This window comes from Cucurbita pepo, chromosome LG15 (assembly GCF_002806865.2).
Source record: "Cucurbita pepo subsp. pepo cultivar mu-cu-16 chromosome LG15, ASM280686v2, whole genome shotgun sequence".
Classification (NCBI taxonomy): Eukaryota; Viridiplantae; Streptophyta; class Magnoliopsida; order Cucurbitales; family Cucurbitaceae; genus Cucurbita; species Cucurbita pepo.
Window position 1 is genome coordinate 3,187,638 of NC_036652.1, and position 22,138 is coordinate 3,209,775.

At 33.0% G+C, this 22,138-nt stretch overlaps 2 protein-coding genes and 1 pseudogene across 2 annotated transcripts; 1 reads left to right on the forward strand and 2 right to left on the reverse strand.

Moving 5' to 3' along the window:
• Positions 1-4,364: 4,364 nt before the first annotated feature.
• On the reverse strand, positions 4,365-6,332 carry LOC111811250 (polygalacturonase-like). Its single transcript, XM_023698012.1, has 4 exons — positions 5,877-6,332; positions 5,472-5,761; positions 5,065-5,293; positions 4,365-4,690 (listed from the first exon to the last, which is right to left on the reverse strand). The coding sequence occupies exons 1-4, from the start codon at positions 6,318-6,320 to the stop codon at positions 4,469-4,471; spliced, it is 1,185 nt and encodes a 394-aa protein (XP_023553780.1). The 5' UTR covers positions 6,321-6,332; the 3' UTR covers positions 4,365-4,468.
• A 7,867-nt stretch (positions 6,333-14,199) lies between these two features.
• On the reverse strand, positions 14,200-19,104 carry LOC111776365 (annotated as a pseudogene).
• A 351-nt stretch (positions 19,105-19,455) lies between these two features.
• On the forward strand, positions 19,456-20,702 carry LOC111776274. Its single transcript, XM_023655685.1, has 2 exons — positions 19,456-20,341; positions 20,662-20,702. Exons 1-2 carry the CDS (start codon positions 19,507-19,509, stop codon positions 20,694-20,696), a joined length of 870 nt encoding a protein of 289 aa, XP_023511453.1. The 5' UTR covers positions 19,456-19,506; the 3' UTR covers positions 20,697-20,702.
• The last annotated feature ends 1,436 nt before the right edge of the window (positions 20,703-22,138 follow it).

Sequence of the window (22,138 nt, forward strand, 5' to 3'; positions counted from 1 at the left end):
TGCCAAGACGCTTCTCCCTAATAAAGATGTTCACTGAATTCCTTCCTCAATTCTAATTCCTAAATTGGGTTAAGTATTTAACAAATTTTTAATCTTTCCATTTAGATTTAATGTTTAGGATATAAATATGTCTATCAAAGCAATGCCCACTAACATACAATTTATTAGATACTATAGTTTCATTATTATATTATTCTGTTCCCCCCGATACTCTTGACCAATTTTTAATCATTCATTTGGCCACTAATAAAAAATTATTGATCTGACCATTACTGATTGATAGTGATTTACTAAAATTGGTATAAAATTATTGACATCTAATTTCTAACTCAAACTTAAACAATTGCACCAGCTTAAAAAGATCTAACGTATTATTGGAGTGTGATTTTCTAAAAATAAAATTAGGATAAAAGGAAAGGGAAGATTTAACATACACCTTAATAAACTTCTACACATAAATCTGCCTCTACCTCTCTTCAAGCCAATCTGCCTCTACCTATTAAGGTCATTTTAGTTTTTTTCAAATCTGGCCTCTTGTTGTAATCTTTTGTTGTTTTTCTCTTTCGTTAGGGAGGAATTTATTTATTTTATATCTATATATATATATATATATTTGGCTACAAGCCACCGGCCTTGTCCCATGCCATTTGAAGCGCATTTGAAACGCAAGTGAAGCGTTGATCTTCCCATCGGACTTAGCTCCAAGACTATCAATATCAAATGTTAATCAATGCCAAAAGTTGAAAAGTAAAGTTTCAAAAAGAGCCCTAAGAAAACTAAATTGTTGAAGTAGTTGTGATAAGTTAGAGAAGAAAAGGAAGTAAATGATTGGAAAATGGAAGAGACTTGAAATGATATTTATAGGCTAATTTTTCCTCTCCGCACGTTTTAAATACTTAGAAAATCATTAAAAAGTTCAATATAGAACGAAAATTGTAATGGTAAGACTCAATTTAATAATATCGGAGGATCTCATATTCGATGATACTAACTATAAATTATAGTAAAAATATATCATAAAAACTCACAGTATCTACATTTTATACCGTGAAGTACCAACATTTGTGAATATAAGACATTAATTAATTTTTCAATTCTATATATTTAAAGTTTGTTTTGTTCTTGAAATATATATATATATATATATCCAAATGAACTTCTGGAAGTAACACATATGATTGAGTTTCCATTTTTGTGTTGTCTATTCAACTTTGAAATAAGTTCACAACATACTTACCATATAAGAATTACAATCGATTCTCTAATAATATTTGTAATAAGTCCAAAAATAAATTATGTGCCAATTTATATTTACATGAAATTTCAAATTTAACTTAAAATAAGTTTTTTTTTATATCAAATTTATATGGTTCACTTAACTATTTTGTCTATTAATATGACTCGGAGCGTGTGCCGTGGGTGTTTTGACCTTTGTTTACTAATTTTGTTTGTAGTAGAAATTCCGTCCTTCAAATATGGAAAATTGAGCATATAAGGCCTCCTTGATCCTCGAACAACTTCTCCTTAATTGAAGTTCAACTCCTTCTTAGAGTCCTTGAATAGAGTATACCCTTTGTTCGACATAGAAACTATGACTACACCTTTGATACTGTTTGATTATTGTCGTAGTAAAAATTTCGAGACTCACAACTTCTTTGTTTGATATTTGATGATTCTATTGACATGACTAAAGATGAGATAATAAGCTCTCAGCGGTTTGCTTTTGGTTTTCGCAAAATACCTCATACCAATGGAGATAGTATCTCTCACTCATGATTTTTTTCCTTAATTAACCAAGGTGGAACTCGAACAATTCTCAACAGGTTTATACTAACTACAAAACTCAAACCATTTTAATTCAATATTTGTCGTCAAAAGTCATGAGTTTATAAACATTCAAATGAGAATGCTACCTATGGGTCAATATCATTTTTATGAGAACTGTTTTGAGTCCCTAAGTTTTCTTTTGTGAAGTAAAGAGGAGAATGTTAGTTTTTTTTCAATGACTTTGGTATCGAACTTTAGGATAAGTATGTGATACCCGAGTAAATAAGGGGTGTATGAATGATCTGAGATCACATCCAAACCAGAGATCGTGTTACAATTTGATGTGTTACAATTTTATGAATGATGGAAAGAAAAAAAAATACTCACTTCCCATAGAATCTCTCCCTCCAAAAGTAAAATTAAATATATTAAAACATCATCTTCCTTACCTAAATCTTCTATCTGCCACTCATTTCGTTGGATTGTTATGTTTATCCAAATTTCCAAATTTGGCAACCAAAAGTTTGTCTGATAGTTTGGCAATCAAAAGTTTTGTTAGAATCGAAGTCAATTTCCAAATTTCCTTTTTCATCAAAATTTCATCAATTTCGTTAGAAAATTTTCATCAATTTCGTAGAAGTGGATTACAAAATTAAACCCCAAGAATAATTTAATTATTATAGGAAATCAAGAATCTATTAACAAATTAATAATCATATTTGATTCTTTTACGACTCATTCTCTCATGCTCAAGCTTTAGNAACAAAGTAAAGATATGAAAAGTATTAAATGGTGGGTAACAAGTGAATATAATATTATAAAAAATATATATTTTCATTTATATAAGTACCCAAATATATTATAAAATCTATCATAGTGTTAGTAGACATCTATTTGTTAGACATTTATATCCTAGAAACATTAAATCTAAATTGAAAGGTTAAATATTTGTTAAATGATCTAGTAGATATGTCGAGATATTTATTTATCTTACATAATTGGACTACAACGTATTGATCTTTGCTTGATGGATTTGAGGTTGAATTGAATCTTGAGGAGCATATTCATGTTTTTGCAAAGAATAATTAATAATTTCGATATAGGTCAACCAAGTAAGTGGTTTTACTATCAATTTGGTTAGAAGAATTACTTTATGTACGATGACACGTGCCCAATAGCATTCCACACATCATATGTGTGATATGATTTGATATGTGATGTGATGTTATGTGTCGCTATATGATATGCCAAATAATATTATGATATAAATTATATGTCATGTTGTGTTACGATAAGCTATGTTATGTTATGAAGTGTCATAATGTACTATGATATGTTACGTTAGGCCATGATATGCTATGTTATGTGTTGAAATAAGGAAATACGATGAAAAACCTCTATGCCATGATTTGAAAACTATGTTATGAATGAAATAATTTTATAAGAATTTTATGTAGGCATATTACTCAGTGTAAATGTGATGAAAGAATGGGGGTTGTCTTGTATGATTTATTACACCACCATAAAAAAATATGGGAACCTCATATATAATTGTTTGTTCACGTGCATCAGAATACATACTCTTTATCATGAGTACAGACACGTAAACTATAAGACTGAAATGACCATCATGTTTACCATGATGCTATGACGGTCACTATTTCCTCTAGGTGTTCAAAAATAGTCCATAGAGTCCACGCTTACACGTGTGAGTCGTGTGTAAAGAAATAATACACATCCAATTTTCCCGAATTGGAAACCCATATAAGAGAAGAAAGTTTTAAATTGTAAAAGCCCAAGTCCACCGCTAGCCGATATTGTCATCTTTAGGTTTTCCGTTTCGAGCTACCACTCAAGGTTTTAAAGCATGACTGCTAGAGAAAGGTTTTCACACCCTCTATATTGTTTTCTTTGGGCTTTCCCTTTCACGCTTCCCTTCATGTTTTAAAGGGAGAAGTTTCCACACCTTTATAAGAAATGTTTTGTTCTCCTCTCCAACCAATGTGGGATCTCACAATCCAGTTTTCTTGGGGGCTAACGTTCTCATTGGCATATCCTCGGTGTCTTGTCTGATACCATTAATGACAACATAAGTGTACTGCTAACCGATATTGTTCTTTTTGGGCTTTTCTACAAGGTTTTAAAACACGTGTTAGGAAAAATAAATGTATTTTTATATATGTATTTTTATTTTAGAACGAGTAAGATAAATTAACTATATTTCAATTTTGAAATATAAGAAGTACAATTAATTCTTCCATTTAAGTGTGTAATTAGTTTATATAATTTTATTAAATTAAATTATTTGAGGATGATGATTAAGATTATTATTAAATAAATACAAAAACATAAAATACATTCTTCCTCTCTTTCAAAAATTTCCAAATTTAGCATCTTTTTTTTATTGATATTTCCTCAAGTTTTTTATGGCTTAGTTGCATTGATTTTAAGGCTAATATTGATTATCTATCTTAACTTGAGGGACAATGAAATGAAGTGAAGTAGAGAACCAATTTACATGACAATATGCTTTTCACACCCATTAATTACTATATTTAAAAACTAATGGTACATTTTGGATGTAGAACATTTTTCGATATTTAAATTCATAAGACTTCGTTTATTAGGCTGAAGCAATACAACTCCAATTTTCACCTTTGTAATACACTAAGTAATAGGCTATCACCAAAATTAAGTTCGTCTATTCTAAGCAACTAGCAGGTTCAACCACACCAGAGGCAGTTCCTTTGGCACCTTCGCATGAAGCTTTAGCGATTTGATCATTATAAGTCACTTTAATGTCTTCCAAGGTGAGTCCAGTGCAAGGATTTGTTGGGCTACAATCAAATTTGACTCCTATTTCAGTGGCTGATGTTCCCTTGATATCTTCGTAAGTTACGTCGCTAATTTTTACTCCCGAATCCTATTCATGCCAATAAGAACAATCAAAATATGGCATGAAAATTGAATAAAGACAACTATCTCAAATGGTACAAGATCTTTTATGTGAAAATCAAAAAAAATAAAGCCATAAAAGCTTAGGATGATCAAAGTGGATAATATAACACTCTTTTGAAGATATGTGAATGTTACATTGTCCACCACAATTCATTACCTAAAAGTGTAGCCGAAGTAATGTTCCTAATTTAACACACGTCTTGAAGAAGATAAATTCCAACTCGTTGAAAAAAAAAAAAATTATGTATGAAATATAAAATTTAAATTCTATTAATCAAATTTAAAGATAAATATAATTTGTAAGAAGTTAACATGTTGAGGATTAGTGAGAAAATATACCTGATGGGGGCAACCTTTGTCATGTGGACAGTAATCTTGATCAATTATGATAGGGTTCTTCACGTTATCCAAAGTAATGTGTTGAAAATGAATATCCGTAGCAAACCCACTGCTTGGTCTTCCCCAAGACTTAATCCTCACTCCATTCGTAGTCTCGCTAAAAGTCGATGATGTAACTGTCACATTTTTCACTCCAGGCTCATCCGCTGACTTCCCCAAACTCCCAATGCTACAAACACATATTCAACAAATAGTGAAATAGTTAAAATCACCATATTCAAGATAAAAAAAATTTCTAAAACGTATTTTTATTCATTCAAAATCTAATTTTATATTTGGTTTTATAATTTCAAATATATTTTTCATACCAACAAAATAATTTCCAAAAATTATTTGTTGTCACCTACCTGATTCCGTGCCCAGGTCCACATGTAACACTTTCTATCCATAAGTTGGTGGTCCCTGGACCAATTGAGATGCAGTCGTCACCGGTGCCGATGTTGGAACTGAGGATGGTCACATCTGATGACTCCTGCACATGGATGCCATCTGTGTTCGGACTATCGCCAGGATCCGAAACCTTCACTCCTTGAATGTTCACATTTTGGCAACCGTGCACCACAATGTTAAATATTTGGCTATTAATTGAAGTTAATCCATTGATGATAACATTTTGTGCATTTGTGATTTCAAGATTCTACAAATTCAAAACAATTAAGAGCAAGAATTAGTACAATGCATTTTATTTCAACTTTCCCTCGAGACAAATTTTTAAATTTTGTTATATCTAGCCAAACTTAAATAATGCATACCCGTGCTCCATCGGGGCAATCATTCCCTGAGTGTTTACAATCCCATATGCCAGATCCTTTCCCATCAATAACACCGCCATGAATGGAAAGCCCATTTACGTCTTTAAACCCAATCCAAGCTTTAGTTTTAGCTAGAACTTGAATGTCCGAGGAAGCCACAAGAGTGCCATCGATGTGAATAGTAATAGCATTGTTCTTACAAGGCCCATTAAAGCTCCCACTTTGAACGTAGAATGTGCCTATAGGCACGTGAATAGTAGCTGGTCCCGTCGAGTCACAAGCCTTGGCCCATGCTGTTTGAAGTACAGGCGAGGCATCGGTCTTTCCATCAGGCTTAGCTCCAAGACTAACAATATCTAAGGTTAATCCATCAGCCAAGGCATGGTTCAAAAGTAGAAGTAGCGGAAGGGAAAGAAGAAGCATTAAGGTTTCACAGAGAGCCATATGAAAACTGAATTGTACAAATATCTGTGATAAATGTGAAAGATGAAAACCGAAGAGCTATGATATTTATAGGCTAATGCTAATGCATGCTTCCTTTTGCATGTAAGTAGTTCAGATAGATATGATTATCATTTATGGTCACTTTTTAAATGGTTAATACTTTTTTAAATACTTTTGGAAAGTTATTTAAAACTAATTCAAAAAGTGGATGTGGTTTTGGAAAGTTATTACTATCATCAAAAGATTTATTTTGACAAAATTTAGGAAACGCAGAACATAAAGAATGTGTGCGTTACATTTGTAAGAGCGATTTTGAGAAACATACTAATAATTATTTATAATCTTCAAGTTTTTACGAAGAAAATGTCTTGTTTGAGTCAACGGTCAGACTTGCATAGATAATATACAAATAATATTCCATTAGTATTCATGATTGTTGCCTTTTTTGGATGGTTTCTTTTTCCATTTTGGAGCAACTTCTAAATTTCTTACTATAATAAGAATTTCTTACTACTTTGTATAGTGATCTTAAATAAAATCTCGATAATGATGATTGGTGATAATCAAAATAATAATGATGACAAAACGCTACCATATACGCAATATTATGAAAAGTCTTTAACTTTCTATTTGTCAATATACCACACAATTTTCAAATGTAACAAGTTTATGAACTCTATCAACCATATAATGTTTTTATAGTTTATCAATATAGACTTCTATTGTTCATTGGCTATTTTGACCGTTTCTATCACTCATAGGTGTTCTTTTTTTCGTTTTGGTTAAACTTAATCTTATTATTTATTTAGAAGTCGAAGGTTGTTCGAGCTAAGTCCTTTTCTTTTCTTTTCTTTTTCTTTTTCTTTTGTAATATTTACCCTTGTATTTAGTTAAAGAACGAACCGTGGTCGAGTCAAGTCATTTCTTGTACCTTTCTGGTTAAATCGAATGTTGATCTTTAGTTAGGGATTGAAGTATGATTGAGTTAATTGCATTTCTTTGCTCTTTCTGGTTAAATTGAACTCTCGTGTTTAGTTGGTAGTCGAAGCCTGGTTGAATCACGTATATTCCTTTCTCTTTTTAGATTAAATTGAACCATGTTTTTTATTAGATCAAAGATCATTTTTTATTTTTGTTAAATTGAAGCCTATTTTTAATTAGAGATTTAAACCTAGTTACATTTTTTTCCTAAATTTAACACATGGTATAGTTAGAAGCAAAGGTTTAGTCACTTCTTTTTCGGTAGGTAATTAAATTGAATCTTTCCTAGATTGCTCTTCACATTAGTCTACCGACTATTGTATAGATGCTATTCTTTCTAGGATCCCATAAGTTCATCGTAAGATGGCATCCACCACTTGTTTAGTAGCAATATTCCGTCCATTGTAGAAAGTTTTCATTTAGATACAATGGGGAAGTCCGATGACACTTTCTAAGTATCTCCTTGAATCTCTCCCAAGCTTCACTTAGTGTTTAATCTTCAAACGTTGAAAAACAACAATTTCATTTATGAACTGTGCATTTCTAGTGGGTGGAAAATACTTTATCAAAATTTTCTCTACTAGATTATTCCAAGAATCAATTTCTAGTGGGTAACTTGCATTTTCGGCCTGATAATGCACGAATTTAGCACCTTCAAAGCTGGGCTATACTTCGATTGCTCTTTCCCTATTATTTGCTAAATGAATAGTATTAACAAGGATCCTCTAGAGTGGCCATCACTATTATATTTTCAAACTTTTGATTTGGTTGGGTTCCAAGGACTCCTTGATGTATATTCTATTATGTCATTCTCGAACAAAACAAAACATTTGTTCTCAAGATTTTCTCTATTTTGGGGTCTATAATACACTTCAAACCTTTAGGGGTGGTCATGCACCAAATTTCGCAGCAGAAATTTCAGCAACGAAAAAGTTCAGACGGTACAAAGACTAGGAGATGATGTCATACCAAGACCAGGAGATGTCAAATCAATCTCTTGCCAGTGGATTTACAAAATAAAGTGTATCTCATATGGATCAATCAAGAGATACAAAGCTCAAACTCTAGCCCCAAGAATCTCTCAACAATATCGACTTGAATGAAACTTTTAGTCATAGTGGCGAAGATCACTATCATACAATTTTCTCCAGCACTTGTGGTAAAAAAGGATTTGAAATTATGGTAGATGAATATGAAGAATGTTTTATTGGATTGAGAGTTGGACAGAGAGATTTACGTGAACAAACCAACTAGATTTGAAAATGGAGTTAGAGTCGTTAGTGAGTACATGAAAAGTGTAAAGAAGCATCACTAGCCCAACAGGGTTAAGCCCAATAGTCCAATAGGGTTAAGCTCAACAATTGAATGAGTCCTTGTATATTTATGTTACGAAAATGATTTAGAAATTTTAGGAATAAATTTAGGAAAATGATTTAGGTATTACAAGAAAAGAACTAAGAAATTTTAGGAATAAATTTTCTACCATTCACGGTAAATACCCCTCAACCTACGTTATCATCTCAAGAAATACAAACCAGTAGTATTCTACGGGGAGTTTTGTAATCTCCTCAATTTGTGTTAATAAAGAGTGTGAGTGTTTCAAGTTGTGTTTATCAACCGAATCAACATCTTAATCATACAAAATTAATAGAATAAGAAAATAAAGAAAGGAATTAGAGAGTTATCAAGCTTGTTGTTGTCCTACCATGTAAATTCTCCTCTTGTGGACTCTTGCGTCCCTCTCGTTACCTTGAGCTATCATTCTAAGTTTATTTGTCATCCGTTGCTGAATTAGGATTCTTCTACCTCATCCATTCCGTTTCTGCCATTTTGTATTTCTTTGTTTAATAATTTGGTTCTACAAAAGCCTCTAATATATTTGATTGATTATTGTCATAGTAAAAATTCCGTCCTCCATATCTACTTATTTGTCGTGCAAAAGTGCTGATATATCGATTTTGTTCAATGGGTTAAAAGAAATGTTAGAAACAATGACCCTACACATTGGTATGATATTGATTATTTTGAGCATAAGGCCTCCTTGATCCTCGAACAACCTCTCCTTAATTAAGGCTTAACTCATTCTCGGAGTCCTAAAATAAAATATACCATTTGTTGGACACATAAATCACTACAACTAAACTTTGGTACTGTTTGATTATTGTCGTAGTAAGAATTTCTTCCTTCAAATATGCTTATTATGTGATGGAAAGTGCTAATTGCAGATTCCTCTGTTATATACATGGATTTTGTTCAATGGCCAAAAATAGTGTTGCCTCCTTCGAGGCTCCTTCCAATTTCTCAAATAAAGTATACTCTTCTGTTCGACACATGAGTCACTATGAATGACTATGCCTTTGAAACTCACAATTTTTTTGTTTGATACTGGGTAAGGTTGAGATAATAACCTCTTAAGACTTTGCTTTTGGTTTTCCCAAAATGACTCGTACCAATGGAGAGACTTTTCTTTTGATTTTCCCAAAATGTCTAGTACCAATGGAGATAGTGCCCTCACTCATATATAAATGATTTTTTTCCTTAATTAACTAAGGTAAGACTCCAACTATTCTCACAAAACTTAAACCATATGAATTCATTACTTGATGGCCCAGAAACTGATGGGTTTATAAACCTTCAAATAAGTTCTTTTAATGTTGCGTAAAATTTCTACCGTTGGTTTACATCGCCTACAATAACGCTTAAGAAATGTTATAGAAGGTACAATAGTGTTTCTTGGAGTGTCGTGAAAAGACTCAACTAATTGAACTATGTTTGTTTGATTCGGGTTTGTTTGGTTGGGGTGTTATGTTTATCCGGCTCTCAATATTACATCGAAAATAGTTGTAGTTGAAATTGAAGCAAATCAATTTTCAAATTTCATTTTTAGTCAAAATTTCATTAGTTTTGTTAGGTTCAAGTTGAAGTGGATTAGAAAATTAAATACCAATTTAAATGTTCTAGAAAATCACATCACTATAGCCATTAAATTATAACAAATTAATGTAATATTATTAAAAAAAAAAAACATATATTTCCATTTATACTAGTAATTCTTTAAGTATACAAAGTGGCACCCTATTTCTTAGACATACAATAAACATTAATCTAAATTAAAAGATTAAAAATGGGTTAAATATTTAATAAAGTTTAGTAACCTAATAATTTAAATGAATAATTTACGCTAATTATTATATATATGTATACACACGCACTTATTTCTCTTCGAAAAAACGTAATAGAATTCAATCATAATTTTCAAATTTTAACGTTAGTTTCAACTTCAATATACCTTAAAATAATCAACCCAAATTATAAGAAACTAAGTGCACATGATTTTTAATTTTAAATACCAAACAACGGACTTAATTTGGAGGGAAAAAAATTGAATAGATATGTCCACGTATTTCTTTACTTTCAATAATTGGACTACAAGGTGGCTGATCTTTGGCGTCATTTTGTTCAAATTGATATCATCAAGAAAATGGATTTGAAGTTGAATTGAACCTTAAGGAGCAGATTCAGGCTGGTGCAAAGAATAATTAGTAACTCTGACATAGACCAACGAAGTAAGTGGCTCTACTATCTATATGGTTGAAATAATTGTTTATGTGATGATGACATGTGCCTAGTGGCCTACACATGTCATATGTGTGATATGCTTTGATATGTGATGTTATATTATGTGTCGTTATATGATATGTCAAATGATATTATGGTATAAATGAAATGTCATGTTATGTTACGATAAGCTATGTTATGTTATGAGATGTCATGATGTACTATGATATGTTACATTAGGCAATGATAAGCTATGTGTAACGACCCAAAATTTTCTACCTAATTTAAGGTTGCTTCTGTATACTTACCATAAACATTGAATGCGGAAGACTTCATTTCAATTCCATAAAACATAATCTTTATCTTAAAATACAGCCATGGACTTGCATGTTTCGAAAACATCTTTAAAACGACACAACAAAAGACTAAATAAAATAAATAAGAGTTTAAGTTAAAAACATCCTATTCTAGCCCAAGTCTAAGAAAATAAATACCAATACCCTCTGCATGTGCCTTGGTCTCGAGTTGCGATATCGTCGTCAACCGTACCGGAATGCCTTACCTTAACCTGAAAAATGTAGNTCATGTGCCATGGTCTCGAGTTGCGATGACGTCGTCAGCCGTACAGGAATGCCTTGCCTTAATCTAAAAAATGTAGTTGCACATGGCTTGAGTATTTAAAGAAATACTCCGTAAATGCAACAATCACATGCAAATGAGATGATGGGACCTATCTTTCAATCTGTCTTCCTATGGTGCTGTTCTAACGGGTAATTTGGACGTGTACCACATACTCTACACACAATCCATACGTGCGGGTATGGGCTCACTAGTCAGTTCGTACACCGCTGGACCACCTCACTTGTCGGGCGAGCATACACTGGGATGCTCCCTAGGCCGGACACCCGTTAGAACTAGTAACCGTCACGGCAGCGCTATGCAAAATATAACGATCGTTCTTCAGCCATTGGATGTACGCGTCCGTACCCTCATGATGGAATAGGGGTATCCCCCCAATGCATGAACACACATAATGCATGAGGTCCCCAATATTTCTACTTTTATCATTAATGAATATAACCCCGCTATCATCTTTCATGCTTAACATGTTATTTCTCATTTTTCAGTCTACTTATCATACATCATCCTAGGGGTTACATTTCATTTCATTTATTGTGGTATCATGTCATTCATAACATGCTGTATACATAAAATTTAGAAAGCATAACATAACTCTCCATGCTTTTAACATGTCGTTTCATAACGTGCAATTTATAGAACAATTACCTCAATGATCACACAAAACAATCTAAAAATAACATATCAATCACAATAGATCATATCATAAACATGTCATATCGTAAATACTTCGTGGTCATATTGTTCCCTAACTTATCATAGACTTAACATTCTTATACCTATCACAATCATATCGTTACGTGAACATACCTTAGTCATATCATCACAGGAACGTATCCTAACGCTATTGTTCTATCAATCACAAACCTATCCCTTTCTACACATATCTTAACCATATTTTTTCATCAATCTCCCCTATCCATAGCGCTCCGGTATGCAACCTAACCTTAACGTTTCATGAACGTATCTTACTCCTATCGTTACATTTCGTTTTGTGCATCCTTCTCGTGTCCTATCTCAAACATATCCTTGAACACATCGTACCATAATTATTATCATACAATCCACACATTATAACATAACATAAACATAATATAAGCATACCGATTCACAGATAATTCACACATATCAGTATATATGACACATGCAGAACCACATGCACGTGTCAACATCAAATATAACCATGCTAATAGTAAGGCCACTTACCTGGTTAGCTTAAGTCGTTGTCACGAATATATTCTTAATGAAAGTTTGATTCCGTCCTTTGAAATCCATACCAACCTATATGAGCCCGACAATTCGAATCGACCCATCCCAAACTATAGGAGTTGGGTTGAGTTGGATTAGCATTTCGAGTTAAGTTGGATTCATTTTTTTGAACCCAGACTGATTCAATTTGGTTTCGGATTTGTGGGACAAAAACTTTGAATTAACTTGAACCGAACAAAAAATTATAAAATATATTTAAAAAAAAATTAGTGTATTTATAGGTCTAATAGTGGTACTTTGGCCCATTGAAAACATTTCTATTTCTTTAATTTTTCATATTATTTTTAAACATGTTATTTATAATATGAATAAACTAACAAACAACTTTTCATACCCTTTATATTATTTTTAAATATATGGTTTATAACTTGAAATAAATTTTCTTTCAATTTTAAGAATATAATTTTTTGATAAGTTCTATGATTTATACAAAAATATATTATATTCAAAGTTCAAAATACATATTGTTTTCATTTTATCAATTCTTAAATAAATTTTTAGAAACCGAGAATTCCTGGAAATTGAATGCTTTCCATCTTTCATGGTGAATGATTTTAAATATGGAGATTTATAAATAAATAAAAAAATGTCTAAAATGTCATGTATAGTAAGTCTATTTTTTTTTTTGTTAGATTTAGTTTCTTTAAACTAATTATTTTTTTATTGTTTGGTAATTTTATCCTCTATCCTTATATTTTTCTTACATTTTAAAGTAACTAATTCTCTCAAGAAATGTCTGTATTTAGTTGTCTTTAATTTTATGATAATGTTGAACTATGTTACCATGCTACAATATGTTATTGATGAATTTTTTTTAGTGATTATAGATTAATTTGTGTTTGTTTGTGAACTTTTAATATCTTTTATCTAAGATTGCATCCTATATCTATGAATTTTGGATAAATAAAACTTTTTTAAATAAATTATATTTTTTTAACGACCCAAACCCAACAAAAAAGAAAAAAATGGAGGGTTGGGTTGGATTAGGTTGTGAAAATTTTTGGGTTGGATTGAGTTACTAATCCAACCAACCCGAACTTTTGAGTTGGTCCAAAATAATCTCTCAACCCAACCTAACCCGTACTATGTACACCATCTTTTATTATTTCTTTTCCATGTAACATAAAATACATTCTTCCTCCCCTTCACAAATTTCAAAATTGAGTAATTTTCTTGTGTGTGTGTTTATCGATTGATTTGTATATTCCATGGGCAAAATCAATTCCATAGGATTTTTTTGTTGATATTTCCTTAAGCTTTTTATGGCTTAGTTGCATTGATTTGAAGGCTCTTATTCTAATATTGATTAGTATATTAAAATGTAATAGTACATTTTCCATAAGAAATTTTGGTTGTTGAACGTTTCTTAATATATTCAAATTCATAAGAGTTCGTTTATTAGGCTTAGGCAATAGAACCCCATTAGATTTGTCTATGCTAAGCAACTAGCAGGTTCAACCACGCTAGAGGCAGTTCCTTTGTCGTCTTTGCATGAAGCTTTAGCGATTTGATTATTATAAGTCACTTTAATGTCTTCCAAGCTTAATCCAGTGCAAGGATTTGTTGGGCTACAATCAAAGTTGACTCCTATTTCAGTAGTGGCAGATGTTCCCTTGATATCTTCATACGTTACGTTGCTAATTTAAACTCCATAAGTCTATTCATGCAAACAAGAACAAAAAATGAAATAAATTAAATCAAGAAACCAAACACTAAACTATAATAAACTTTGAAATAAAACCCTCTCAAAGTAGCCATAAAATGCAAAAATTCGTGTATAGAATATATACATAAAAATGAGATATAAATCATATTGGGAGTGAGATTACCGTTCCCTGGTTAGATAAGGAAAATATCGTGATATATATAAGTTATGACAATTATCGAATTGTATGAGATCTTTTAAGTAAAAGCCAAATAAATAAATAAATAAATAAAATCTAGGATGATCAAAGTGGATAATACCACGTTGTTTTGAAGGTATGAGAGAATTACATTGTCTACCACAATACATTACCGGAAAAAATGTCATGAACAAAATAAATTCCAACTGGTTGAAGATAAAAGAAATCCTTTAGGTATGGAATTAAAACTTTAAATTTTATTGATCAAATTTAAAGTTAAATATAATTGGTAAGAATTTAAAATGTGAAGTAACGAGGAAATATACCTGATTGGGGCCGCCTTGGTCTTGTAGAAAGTAATTTTGATCAATTATGATAGGGTTGTGTACATTGTCCAAAATAATGTGTTGAAAATGAATATCAGTAGCGAACCCATTGCTTGGTCTTGCGCAAGACTTAATCCTCACTCCATTTTGAGTCCCGAGGAACGTTGATGATGTAACTGTCACATTTTTCACTCAAGGCTCATCCGTCGACTTCCCCAAGCTCCCAACGCTGCAAACATATATTCAACCGAACACCAAATTTTTTATGAGGTTTCATTTTCACGTTCTAATATAATATATTAGATAACTACTTTAATCATTATTATTACTAAGTAATAGTGAAATAATTAAAATCACTTTGCTTAAAGTTAGAAAAAATTTGATCTTATATTTGGTTTTATAATTCCTAATTAATTTTTCATGCCAATAAAATCATTTCCAAAAATTATTTGTGGTAAACCTGATTCCATGTCCGTGTCCACATGTAATACTCTCCATCTATAAGTTGGTGGTCCCTGGACCAATTGAGATGCAATCGTCACCAATGCTATGTTATAGCTAAGGATGGTCACGTTTGATGATAACTGCACATGGATGCCATCAGTGTTCGGACTATCACCAGCATCTGAGACCTTCACTCTTTGGATGTTCACATTTTGGCAACCATCCACCTCAGTATTGAACATTTGGCTATTAATCGAAGTTAATCCATTGACGATTACATTTTGTGAATTTAAGATTTGAAGGTTCTCCAAATTCAAAACAATCCAAAGCAAGAATTAGTACAAATTTGAATCAATATGGTATTTGTTATATCTAGCCAACTTAAATAATGCATACCGTTGCTCCATCAGGACAATTATTTCCCGAGTGTTTATAATTCCATATGCCAAATCCTTGCCCATTAATAACACCGCCATGAATGGAAAGTCCATTTACGCTGTGAAACTCAATCCAAGTTTTAGTTTTAGCTAAAACCTGAATGTATGAGGAAGCCACAAGAGTACCATTGATGCGAACAGTAATAGCATTGTTCTTACAAGGCTCGTTAAAGCTCACACTTTGAACGTAGAATGTGCCGTTGGGCACGATAATAGTAGCTGGTCCCAACGAGTCACAAGCCTTGGTCCATGCTGTTTGAAGCATAGGCGAGGCATCAATCATTCCATCAGGCTTGGCTCCAAGATTAACAATATCTAACGTTACTTTAGCCAAGGCATAGTTAAAAAACAAAAGCCATATGAAAACTGAATTGTACAAATACTTGTAATAAATGGAAGAGATTTGGAGTGATATTTATAGGCTAATGAAACTATTGCAGGCTTCAAATTTGGAGTGATTTTTTTAAATGGTTAAAAATATATATATATTTTTTTATATATTTGGAAAGTGATTTCAATGGACCAAACATAAAATAATCTTAATAATTATTATTATAATTAAAAGTTTTAATTTGACGGAACTTAACTTCGATGTTATGGGTTAGAAATTTTCATAAAAGTATTCAATGATAATAGGAAATTACAGGATAGGTTTCGAGAAACGTATTGATATTTATTTACAATTGTCGAATTTTTATTGAATAAAACCTATTTTTCGAGCCAACTATGGTTCTTTCCTATTCAATATATCAATCACATTTCATTAGTATTCATGATTGTGTTGCCTTTTCTTTAGTGGTTTCGTTCTTTCATTTTGGGCAACTTCTAAACTTCTAAACTTCTACTATAATAAGAAATTTATATTATTTTGTGTTCGACAATTTTGGGAGTTTGAATAGAGTTCTAAGCATTTCTAACTTAAATTGGAATAAGATAAGAAAGGAATTCATTTACTTCGAACAACAAAAAGGGGCTCAATCTAACTCTGACTTTTGTGTTTTGAAAGGAATGCTGCTTTTAAAAACGGAGGGGAAATTACAGCAAAGAAAAAGTCCGATCGCTACCGCTAACAAAATTCACACAATTTGTTTATAGAAACAACGCAGTAGACTTTTTTAGTCTCTCTCTTATCTTCTATTACTTGTTTGAGTTCCCCTCTCTCTCATCCTCTTTTCAAGTCCCACTCAGCGGCAAATACTTTTATGCATACCTCTTCCAGTTGATCTATACCATACTCGATTCTCGTAAGATGATACACACTAGCTAACAGTCCGCTTGGTGCTACATCATAAGCACATTGGGAACGTAGATAATTGTAACCATATATATATAATGACTATAATGGAATGCCACAAATAAAATCTTGATAATAATGATGGTCAAGACGATGAAGAAGACTTTGATGATATTCACAACGATAACATGGACAAAATAATACCATATATTGTTCATACTCGTTTTGGTCAGATCGTAGCCGGGGATGTTATGGAAAGTCTTTGACTTTTAATTCATAAATATATCACACAAATAAATAATTTTCAAACGTAACAATTTTTTGGACTGAATCAATGATATAACATTTTTGTAGTCTATCAATATGGATTTCTATTACTGACAGACTATTTTGACGGTCTCTATCGCTCATACATATTCTTTTTCAATTTTTGGTTAAACTCAATCTTATACACTTAGAAGTTGAATGTTGTTTGAGTTGGGTGATTTTCTTTTCTTATTTAGTCAAGTTTATTAATGGTGCCTTTCTGATTAAATCGAAAAATTGATATTTAGTTAGTAGTAGAAACCTAGTCGTAAGGTGCATTGTGTTCCCGTTTGTTTTTGGCGAAAATCCAATCCAATTATTTCCCTCAAGGTAGTTTCAAATTTATTTTTTTTCTTTTTAATTAGCAATCCAAACTTGGTCAATTAAGACTAGTTAATAAAGTTTATTTAAATTAAGTCGAATTAATTCTTTTTCCTATATAGTTAAATTGAATCTTGTTGTTGAGTTAAAAGTTCAAAACTTTATGGAGTGAGACCTATTCCGTTTCCTTATTGATTAAATCAAATCGTGCTACTTAGTTCAGAGAGGGCGAGGGTTTGTATGATGGCATCAATTATGGGATTACCCCAGCTCGATTTTATGACGATGTGGGGACTAGTAGTTGAATCATTAGCTCCGATAAGTGTACCTTTCAGATCTTGCCGAAAAATGTGAGATTCCCCCGTCTCCTTCAAGTATACTTAGTGCTGCCACGTCCTCTAGAGAAAGAAAAAAACTCCCACACGAAAACCCTTTTTGCAAACTTCTTGGGGGCACAAGTATTGTGCATTATTGGCCTTCAACAACAACGTGACGGCCTACAATCGTTAGTACAAAAATTGGTGATTCTATTGAAGTCATTGTCTTTTCCTTTTCAATTGGTTGTGGTTGGCTACAAAAATGGATTTAGGGGCGAAGAGATAAGGTCAATTCACACCGTTAGGGGCTAGCAACCCCGAGAATTTTGGCGAGTTGTCGGAATCCACGAGCAACTTCATAGAGGTATACCCAAGCAACAACGAAGCCGCATCCAAAAATTTCTAGCTCGTTCTAATTGTTCTCGCGCCCCAGCCACGTGAAAATAAAGAGAAATGAAGAAGATAAGGAAACCATAAAATGGAGAGGTGTTAACTATCTTCCTGCTCAAGGCATCAACTACCACATTAGCCTTGTCAGTTCACTAGTTCAAGCCACCTCCTTTGTCTCATATCTAACTTCTTTTGGGTGAACAAATATTTAAGGCTCTTGTGGTCGGTGTACATTTGGATTCTCTCCCCATGAAGATAATGTCGCCATGTCTTCAGTGCGAACACCACCAACAGCCAACTCCAAGTCATGGGAAGGATAATTTTGCTCGTAGTCCTTCAACTGTCTAGAAGCATACACAATTACTTTCCCATTCTACATAAGCACACAAATCAAGCCTTCGTTGAAGCGTCACTCTACACATATTAAGAAGATATTTTGGAGATATATTTTTAGAATATATCTGAGATATTTAGGGAGTGGTTAGTATAGATTTATTAACGGTATATTTTATTTATTTGCAAAATTTAGTTTAAGAAGATATTTTGGAGATATATTTTTAGAATATATATGTGAGATATTTAGGGAGTGGTTAGTATAGATTTATTAACCGTATATTTTATTTATTTACAGAATTTAGTTAGTTATATATATTTTTCTATTTTTAGGTATTAGTTGATAGTTTGTATCCTAAACGTGGTAAACCTGAATCAAGATCATACTTTCGATCCCAATTCTATTTCTATTTGTCATTCTTAACATGGTATCAGAGCACCTCTCGATCTCAATTCTATTTCTATTTGTCATTCTTAACATGGTATCAGAGCACCGATCTTGGTGTTCTTAAATATCAAAATTTCCTTTATGGCGGAATCAGCCAAATCCAGCTTCAAAATTTCGGATGTTGATTTAACACATCCTTACTATATTCATCACTCTGATCAGCCAGGATATTCACTTGTTCCAATCAAATTAAATGGAGCAAATTACCAATCCTGGAGTAAATCAGTTATGCATGCTCTTATTGCCAAGAAGAAAATTGGCTTCATTGATGGCACAATTGAGGAACCGTCCCAAGATGCAAATTCAACCGAATTCGAACTCTGGAATCAGTGCAACAGTATGATAATATCTTGGTTAACTCATTCCGTTGAAGCAGATATCGCTAAAGGCATTATTCACGCCAAGACAGCTCATCAAGTGTGGGTTGATCTTCACGATCAATTCTCACAAAAGAATGCTCCAGCAATTTTTCAAATACAAAACTCGATAGCAACGATGTCACAAGGAACCATGGCACTGTCAACATATTTCACCAAGCTCAAAGCACTCTGGGATGAACTGGAAGCGTACCGCACACCATTTACCTGTAATCAACGTCAAATACATATTGATCAACGCGAAGAAGACAAGTTGATGCAATTGCTCATGGGGCTCAATCAGTCTTATAAAACGGTGAGATCTAACATATTGATGATGTCTCCATTACCTAATGTGAGGCAAGCCTATTCATTACTTGTACAAGAAGAGATGCAGCGTCAGGTAACTTCCGAACCTACTGAGAAAATCTCGATTGCATCAGCAGTGCAAAAGAAAACAATATATTCAAAATTCGCCAAGGACAAATTGTGTGAACACTGCAATAAAAGTGGTCATACAATCAATGAGTGTCGAATTCTTAAGTTTCACTGTAACTTTTGTGATAGAAGGGGCCATACAGAAGATCGGTGTCGACAGAAAAATAATTCTGGAAGGACAAGACAAGACAATCAACACAATAACCGTGGATATCGATCATCTGCAAATATGGCCGATGTTTCACAGTTGAATACAGAAGAACAGTCACCTAATTCCATTCCAAATTTTTCTTCTGAGCAATTACGACAGATAGCACAAGCCTTATCTGCAATCAATCATCACCCTTCTGGTAATTCCGACAATCACGTCAATGTTGCAGGTTTGCTTCCCATATCTACATTATCTATTAACTCTGCGAGTTCTAATTCATGGATTCTCGATAGTGGAGCTACGGATCATATAGTATCAAAATCTTCTGTTATGACTGAACCAAAGGCTGCCATCATGTCTACAATAAATTTGCCTAATGGAGAGACAGCACGTGTGTCACATACTGGCAATATTTCCCTTAGCCCTAACCTTCAATTAAACAACGTTTTATGTGTGCCTTCATTCAATTTAAACCTAATGTCGATCAGCAAACTTACCAATAACTTGAAATGTTATGTCACCTTCTATCCTGATTCTTGTGTTATGCAGGACTTGGCTACGGGGAAGATGATTGGCTCGGGTAAACAATTTGGAGGTCTCTATCATATTTCTTCATCTCCAATCAAATCTTCAGCTCATCAAGTATCTCAGTCATCTGATTTGTGGCATTTACGCCTAGGTCATCCTACTCAAACATCCATCTTCCACCTTCTATTCCTTCACCTCCTATCCCTTCACCTACTACTTCGTCGTCTCCTCCACCTTCTCCAGATTCGCCCACTNGATGCAGCGTCAGGTAACTTAAGAACCTACTGAGAATTTCTCGATTGCATCAGCAGTGCAGAAGAAAACAATATATTCAAAATTCGCCAAGGACAAATCGTGTGAACACTGCAATAAAAGTAGTCATACAATCAATGAGTGTCGAATTCTTAAGTTTCACTGTAAGTTTTGTGATAGAAGGGAACATACAGAAGATCGGTGTCGATAGAAAAATAATTCTGGAAGGACAAGACAAGTCAATCAACACAATAATCGTGGATATCGATCATCTGCAAATATGGCCGNTCACTGCAGTTCTAATCTATGTTGATGATATTCTGTTGACAGGCAATGATCTCGAAGAAATTCAATATCTCAAGACTAGTTTACTCCAGAAATTTCTTATCAAAGATTTAGGAAATTTGAAATATTTTCTAGGCATTGAATTTTCTCGGTCTAGAAAAGAAATTTTTATGTCTCAAAGGAAGTATGCTCTAGACATCCTTCAAGACACAGGTCTTATAGGAGCACGTCTAGACAAATTTCCTATGAAGAAAAATCTGAAACTTTCTTTAACTGAAGGAGAGAAGTTGAATGATCCAAGTGTTTACAGACGGTTGATTGGCAGATTAATATATTTGACTGTCACTAGGCCTGACATAGCTTATTCAGTTCATATGCTTAGCCAATTTATGCATGAACCAAGAAAACCACATTGGGAGGCAGCTCTTCGAGTTCTGAGGTACATCAAAGGCACTCCTGGTCAAGGACTTCTACTGCCATCTGAAAACAATTTAAGATTACAGGCATATTGCGATTCTGACTGGGGTAGTTGTCGAACTTCCAGACGGTCTATTTCTAGGTTCTACATTTTTCTCGGAAATTCAATTATTTCTTGGAAGTGTAAAAAGCAGACTAATGTGTCCAGATCATCAGCAGAAGCCGAGTATCGAGCTATGGCAAATACTTGTTTAGAGTTAACTTGGTTAAGATACATTCTTCAAGACTTGAATGTTCCACTGTCCGAACCAGCATTATTATATTGTGATAATCAAGCAGCATTACATATAGCAGCCAATCCAGTTTTTCATGAACGTACGAAACACATTGAAATAGATTGTCATATAGTTCGAGAAAAGTTACAAGCTGGAATCATCAAACCATGTTATGTTTCGACCAAAATGCAATTGGCAGATGTTTTTACTAAAGCTTTGGGAAGACAGCAGTTTGACTTTTTGAAGGACAAGTTGGGTGTGATCGACAT

Excerpts from the sequence above, each read along its gene's own strand:
- LOC111811250 (XM_023698012.1), bottom strand. The coding sequence starts at position 6,320 with ATGGCTCTCTGTGAAACCTTAATGCTTCTTCTTTCCCTTCCGCTACTT. Across the intron at positions 5,762-5,876 it reads ATTGCCCCGATGGAGCACGG|AATCTTGAAATCACAAATGC; the intron begins GTATGCATTATT and ends TTGAATTTGTAG. Across the intron at positions 4,691-5,064 it reads ACAAAGGTTGCCCCCATCAG|GATTCGGGAGTAAAAATTAG; the intron begins GTATATTTTCTC and ends TGGCATGAATAG.
- LOC111776274 (XM_023655685.1), top strand. The coding sequence starts at position 19,507 with ATGATAATATCTTGGTTAACTCATTCCGTTGAAGCAGATATCGCTAAA. Across the intron at positions 20,342-20,661 it reads CAATCACGTCAATGTTGCAG|GACTTGGCTACGGGGAAGAT; the intron begins GTTTGCTTCCCA and ends TGTGTTATGCAG.